This window comes from Vigna umbellata, chromosome 7 (assembly GCF_029865625.1).
Source record: "Vigna umbellata cultivar VRB3 chromosome 7, Vumbellata_1.0, whole genome shotgun sequence".
Lineage (NCBI taxonomy): Eukaryota > Viridiplantae > Streptophyta > Magnoliopsida > Fabales > Fabaceae > Vigna > Vigna umbellata.
In genome coordinates, this window is record NC_142171.1 from 46,786,494 (window position 1) to 46,794,145 (window position 7,652).

Genomic DNA, 7,652 nt, shown 5'->3' on the forward strand with positions numbered 1-7,652 from the left:
ATGTGTTTGTGCCTCCTGCTACTTACCTCTAGTAATTAAAAAATTGTTTATCAAAATCCAATTGCTTGATTTTGATAATTTCAAGATATGGCACACCGCCATATGGTTGCTTCGGAGTAGGGTTGGAACGTGTTGTGATGCCAATATGATTTTGAAGCATATAGTAGTGTTATTTGTACTGGATTACATGAATGCTATTAGGCTTTGAGTCATTTAGCTAGCTTAATTCTTGATTGTTGAAAGATATGCAAGCAGAAATTGTTTCATGTTCTTAATTTGTATTGGGGAGATAATGTCTTAGTTCAGTAGGAACCGAGAAAAAAAGTCCTTCGAAAAAAAAAATATAAAAAGAAAAAACTATACTACTTCAATTACTTTGAACCGAGGCAAAATTCTATCCCTTTTTGCCTCAGTTTACAACCGAGGCAAAAAGTCTATTCTTTTTTGCTTCGTCTGTATATCTCTCGGTTACGAAACCGTTGTCTATAGCCGAAAATAACCGTTGTCGTTTTTCTCGATTACACTAGTATTTGGACCATTTCATTTTCTTCTTTTAATATTTGAATAGCACAATCCTCAAGATCTTTGGACCAAAATCATTTTCTGCTTTTCAAGTGTCTAAGATGCTTACTTTTTCTAACCCATAGAATGGATTTGAAATATAACATTAATAGCTTAAAGACTTTTTGGGGGCTAGTCTCCTTTTCTTCCTTTGAAATGTCTAACATGCTTAGTTCTTTGAACCAATTTCATTTTTAAGTGGTTGGGAATGTATAACATTAATAGCTTAAAGACTTTTCGGGGGCTAGTCTCCTTTTCTTCCTTTGAAATGTCTAACATGCTTAGTTCTTTGGACCAATTTCATTTTTAAGTGTCTATGTTGGGAATGTTTAGAGAGTATGAAGTTATGAGATATAGGAGAGATATACTGTATGAAAGAACTAGTTTTTATACATTGTTGATGTATCTACAGAACAAAATGTAATTGAATATTAAATAAAAAATAGTTAGAACATTTCAATCTTAAAACAGAAAGATATATCTTTCTAAAACTCAAAGATATATTTAAAACAAAAATATTTTTTAAAAGCTAATTTAAAAAAAATATATTCAGTAAATATTTTGATATTTCAAAATGAGTTTTAATTGAAATTGTCTCTTTACCTTTTAGGATAAGTTGTTTTTTATTTTCAATTCTTACTTGGGAATTATCTGATTTGTTAATGCAAAAATCAAATGGTTTCAAGGAATTTATTAATTTTTGTTAAATTCTTGGATGACCAAGATTAAGAATTACCTTGGTTCAGTATCATGGAACACGAGAAACTGTGTGTGTAATAAGTACATGTATGAGCAAGTAACGCACATTAGTAAGACAAAACATAAATACCATGTTATTATTAATAAAATTTGGAATTAGATAACCACAACATGCACAGACAATATTGAAATTTTTATTTTAAAATTCCAATTTTGAATGTAAAATAACATCAACAATATATACAATCATATGAAAGAGTATTAAAGATGAGATTCAATGGATTCTGAATTACAAATTTTTGAGATATCCCATATTCTTACATATACAAATTAGGATATCTCGAATTCTTGGCTTAAAATTAAATTTATATTATAGATTATACAACCACACACTATCAAATCATTCCTTTATGAAACTTCAGCCTCCAAATCTCTCACTGCCAACAATCTGTAATGCTTTTATCTCGTAATGGAGTCTTGAACCAAATCATTGTTAACTGCAAATTTTGTGCTAAATTTTATATGACAAACGTTAGTAATGAAGGAAAAAAAATGGAAACCAAATATTAATGATAAACTAAATGAAATGAATTGCTATAAACTTGTGCTGAGATTCTTATGATGACAAACATTATTAGTAATGATGGAAAAATAATTTGGAGACCAAATTTTAGTGGTAAGCTGAATGAAAAAATATATATATTTAAACTCGTTACATTACTAAAAAAATAACATGTAAGCATTTTTAAAATGGCCTAAGCATAATTCATCTGAAAAATGAAAACTTCTCATAACAGAGCACACTATCAATAATTCCTTTACACCAACAAAAACAATTATTTCTGAAAAAACGGAACTACAATTATTAAAGCCATGAGTAGGAGCGTAGGATATAATCGATGTTTAATAAAATTGATGAAAATCAGTATGTAGCTGAGAGACATACAATTAATTAAAGTACGTTTAGTGCTATATTTTAAGCAAGAATCAAATTCTAACACTTACATTCATGGCAAGCCTTGTACATTTCTTTTTAGAAAGGTAAGCTCGATTTCAATATAAAACCTACTTACTGATTTACTTATCTGAAGGAGAAATAAGTACTATAAAATTCAAAGAAAGAAGTCAATAGAGTTATGTACCAGCTAGTTTTTGAGCCACCTTTTGCACTCTGTTAGTCTTTGATCTACCTTTGGCGCTTTGCAAAGTTCACTTCAACCACTACAAATAAATAGTCTATTAGTCTGTTCAAGAATCTCAGATAAGTCATTCTCCATGGTTGCCAAAGTAGTAATGGACCTAATAAGCCCCAAAATCCTGTGAAGAATCCTATCCCCAAGCTCATGTATAATGCTTCATAGAAAACACAATATTCTCCATGGACTTCTGCTTTTTGAGGCTTTACTAATGTCTGATATCCTGCACAACTCTTGTTAAGTTGATCACCACAAAGATCAGCATTTCCTTCAAAACAAGAGGCATCAAATGTATCCATGTGTCTTCCCAATGGGATTCTTCCAGAAAGAGAATTGTGTGACAAGTCCAAGTTTTGTAGAAAATCCATTTGAGAAAGAGAAGAAGGAATTCTCCCATACAATTGATTTCTTGACAGGTCAAGGGATTCAAGTAAACTTAAATTTCCAATATCGGAAGGAATTTCTCCACTCAGATTGTTTCTTGATAAATTCAAAGAAACTAACCCGAGCGCGTATGTAATCTCTTTCGGAATTTCACCAATTAAATTATTACACGAGAGATCAATGCTCAGAACAGTTAATTCCGGACGTCTGAAGTCCTGTTCCATACCTTTCCACATCCATGTTATATGAAATGAATAATAACTATAACTGATTAGATTATAAATTTCATAGTAAGTACTATTGTACCAATACACCCGACTTTCAGTTTCAACTCTGTTGATCATCTTTTCAGACAATGCAGTAAAATTGTTTAAGCAAGGTGGAATTTCTTCTGATAACTTATTCTTGGAAAGATCCAATAATTGAATACGCTTCAAATAACATAGATGAAGGGGAATCTTTCCAGAGAAGTGATTCCCTCGCATGATCAATATTATCAATTGTTGCATGTTTTCTCCAACCCATGATGGTATTGGGCCGGCCAACATATTCTCACTCACATCCAACATAATTAAATTGTTACAGTTCTTCAAAGAGGAATGCAATTCACCCATTAAACTATTGTTTCTTAAAACCAAAGCTTCCAAGTTAACAAGGCTGCCCATAGAGATAGGAAGTTTCCCTGACAATTGATTGCTACTTAAATCAAGAAACAATAATCGATTTATTGATTTCCAACAATCTGGAAGTTGCCCCTTTATTTGATTATATGATAAATCTAAAGTGGCCAAGTTTGTAGCTGTGAAGTTTCCACATGAGAAATCTGAAAATTTATTTGTAGAGAGTAACAACTCGGAAGCTTGTAGCAAAAATAATGGAACTTTTCCCTGAAATTTATTTGAACTTAAAAGTATGTATGGTCTGAAAGGAAGCTTCAATTGCATATTAGGGATTGAACCAATGAGATTATTGTGAGCCATATTCAAAATGTATAGAATTTGCAACTTTTTCCAAAACCATGCTGGTACGAGATCATTTAGCCCATTATAAGATATATCTAGTTCGATTAAGGAATTTTGAGTTTGGATCCAACTAGGAAAACTCGGTCCTAAATTGCAAGATGCAAGTAACAAGAACGTTAATTGAAAAGGAGGAACCCAAGTAGAGCGAAATTTTACAGATAATGAGTTACGTGACAAGCCTAAGAAAAATAATTTGGAAAAATTAGAAAGATGAGATTCAGTTACATCACCGTTTAAAGAATTCCCCTCCAACGATAAAATTTCCAATTCAGATAGCAGACTGATTCTCTCGGGTATCCTACCAGTTATTTGGTTATAAGATAAGTTCAATTCCCGAAATATGTGTCTGCTGCACCATGAAGAATTTTGAGTGAAGCTCGGAAATTCTCCATTTAACTTGTTATTTGAGAGGTATAATACTTGTAATCTGCACATGCTCCCAAAGAAAGAAGGAATCTTGCCCTGGAGTTTGTTATTATAGAGAAAAAGATATTCAATAGAGCTCATCACTTTCCCAAATTCATCTGGAATGGGACCTTCTAACAAGTTACCATTAACGTCAATGAAATGCAGATTGGTGGTGAAGTTAAACAGCCAGTAAAATATTGCAGATGATTTTAGTAAGTTATTGGAAAGATCAAGGAAGATAAGTGAGGAGAAAGAATTCATTGTAGAAGTAGATGAAAGAAGGAAATTTCCATCCATAAGACTGCAATTTTCAAGGTAAAGCTCTTGTAATTTGGAGCTGATATTGAAATTAGCTCGAAACATTGATGATGCAAGATTATTGTAAGAGAGATCGAGGATCTCAAGAGATGGAAAATTTGGACACAGAGAAGATGACAATGTTATATTATTGTGAGAAAGATAAAGCTCTTGAAGATGAAGGCTAAAGTTAAACAAGAATTGAAGTATTGATGATGACAACATATTAGAAGACAGATCTATTATGGTAAGAGAGGTAGAATTATTTGAAGGGTGAGAATGGAACAAAGATTGAATATCACTATGCAAAAGATTACAATCAACTAGTCTCAACTCTGTTAAGTTTGGAATGATTTTACCGATAGTTTGTAGCCACTTGTGAGAAGATTTAAGACTGTGCAATGAACTCAGCTCAAGAATGGTTAAGGAATGGAGAGTAGACAGCCATTGTGCATCCTCAGCTTTTATCTCAAAATTGCCAACTAGTCGGAGAGTATGCAATAATGGAAGACTCCCTATGGGAAAAGGGATTGCTCCATAAAGAGATTTTGAAATATTATTTCGTCTTTTCCATCCATATGGAGGAGTATTTCTTCCTAGAGTGAGATGTTGTAGCTTTGTGAGATTTCCAATTTGAGATGGGATTTTTCCGGAAAGATAGAATAGACCAAGATCGAGATACTGTAAGTGTTTCAGATTCCCTATCTCGATGGGAATTTTTCCCCAAAGAATATTTTTTCCAAGATCTAGATGGCGTAGTTGTAAGAGATTTCCAAGTGTTGAAGGAATCCTCCCCGCAAAAAAAGAATGGAAAAGATCGAGATATCTTAAGTTGGTGATGGAGCCCATAAACTCTGGGATGTAACTCAGTGCAAAATAATTACGGCTGAGATCAAGATGTTGAATGTATGGCAAGTGAATCAATGAAGTGACATTGATTGCACCTCTCAAATATGGTGTATATGGGTAGTTTCCATGGAGATCAAGTAGTTGCACATGACCAGTATGACTATTGCATTGAATGCGTTTCCATTTGCAGCAATCTGTATTATTGGTCCAAGTGGAGAGCATGCCAAAGTTATCCACGAGGCCTTCTTTGAAGCTGAGGAGTGCTTGCCTCTCCCTCTCTATGCACTCACTTTCACTTGAGTTCTTCAATTTCACACTAATTCCTGAGGCAAGCAAAGAAAGCAGCAGAAGAACATAAAACGATTTCAGAAAATAAGCAGTCATGATGCTTTTCTGATATCAAATAATCTTAACAGAGAGAAGAATAAATAAGAGTAGTATATTTCGAGAAAGAATTCATGATTCAGTTATTTTCTCTTTCTCCTAATATGTTTATTTTAGAATACTCCATGGCTTCATTTATATTCACAAAAGTTGATTTCATAAAATAAAAAAATAATAATAAATAAACATAAGTGACATATTTTAAATATAATTGTTATTTTAGCATACAATGTAGACTACTTCCAACTTACATTGTTTATTTATTTTGAATTAAAACTATATATACGCATTAATAAAATAAGTGTTTATTTTTGTGTAGAAAAATTTGGAATAAAAAAATATTTCTCACTAGTATTTGATTTACAATAACCAATCCAAAATTGTCATATAAGTTTATTTACACACACACACACACACACATATATATATATATATATATATATATATATATATATATAAACTTTAATTTCTTAGGTTACTTGAATTTAGATTTAACTTGTTTTTTCAGTTCTCTCTTTCTACTGTTTTCTTTTTTAATTTATATGATATTTTTATTTCTGTGAGAATTCCAGACTCTCAGAATTATGTAAAAAATAATAATTTATTTATTTCACAGAAAATATATGAAATATTTATTTATTGATTGATAAATGAGAAAACCAATTTGTTTAAGACAACTAAGAATTAAATTAAATACGTCTATGCATATTACTTTGATGGACAACTAACAAATATATAAAACAAAAAAGAGCACATCATGTATTGATCAAATGATCGGACATTGATGTTGTTGTTTTCTCGTTTTTCTAACTTACTTTGGAAGGTAGAAAACTAGGGACATGAATGAAAACTACACTAAATTCACATTATGTGTATATTATTTCATAGTCTGAGTTGAGTGGAATTAGAACTATGACCCGTATAAGAAAATAGTTAAATATATAGCAATTATACAGACAAAAAAGTAATTAGTATTTCTATTGAATAAATTAAATTTTATTTCATAGATTAAAAATTATTATTATATATAAAATAGTTTTTATAATTAATAAATTATTATAATGGGTTTGTAAATTAAAATATAAAATAATATTTAACATTAATTATCGAAGTTTTAACTATTCATTAAAGTTATTGTTGAATTTAAAAGTAAAGATTAATTTGAAATCAATTAATGATAGACATTGATTTAGACTTAAATTCAAATGCTTACAAAATAAATAAAGTTAATTATGGAATATTTTGATTTGATTGTTTTTTAAAATTAATTATTTTTTAACTAAAAATTTACCTATAAAATAAATAAAAACTACATATAATAAAATTATAAAAAATATATATTTAATTTTATAATTATAATAATAAGATTAATAATAATTTTATTAGTTTTATTATTATAAAAAATAACACACATGCACTGGTAAAAATTTAATATATATTTTTTTGTTTTAAATTGTGGAATTTGGAAATTTTATGAATTGTTCATCCTTAACACTTAAATTGAAAAAAAAAACACAACTTTTATTTATTTTATTAGGGGTGTAATTCTGTTTCAAAAATTTTGGAGGTGCATCAAGAAAATATGGGACTACAGAAAACAATAGCTATTGCTCTTTCAGAACAATTTATGAGTTAGAAAAGGGGTCTTGCTCCCTCCACCACCACAAGTGCTTCTGCACCTATCCACTATTTTCTTTTATTCCAAAAATATTCTACACCTCCTCACTATTTTCTTTTATTTCAAAAATACCCTACACCTCATCACTATCCTGAACAATCTTTCTCTTTCTCTCTCTGCATTAATGGAGCATATTGCAAAATATAAATTACGAGGAAACTTCAATATTAGTGA

General features: G+C 30.3%; 1 protein-coding gene across 1 annotated transcript; it reads right to left on the reverse strand.

Moving 5' to 3' along the window:
• Positions 1–1,445: 1,445 nt before the first annotated feature.
• Positions 1,446–5,892, reverse strand: LOC148196426 (receptor-like protein EIX2). The gene is made up of 2 exons (XM_088094982.1): positions 2,403–5,892; positions 1,446–1,771 (listed from the first exon to the last, which is right to left on the reverse strand). Exon 1 carries the CDS (start codon positions 5,798–5,800, stop codon positions 2,447–2,449), a length of 3,354 nt encoding a protein of 1,117 aa, XP_087951108.1. The 5' UTR covers positions 5,801–5,892; the 3' UTR covers positions 1,446–1,771; positions 2,403–2,446.
• Between the last annotated feature and the right edge of the window lie 1,760 nt (positions 5,893–7,652).

Excerpts from the sequence above, each read along its gene's own strand:
- LOC148196426 (XM_088094982.1), bottom strand. The coding sequence starts at position 5,800 with ATGACTGCTTATTTTCTGAAATCGTTTTATGTTCTTCTGCTGCTTTCT.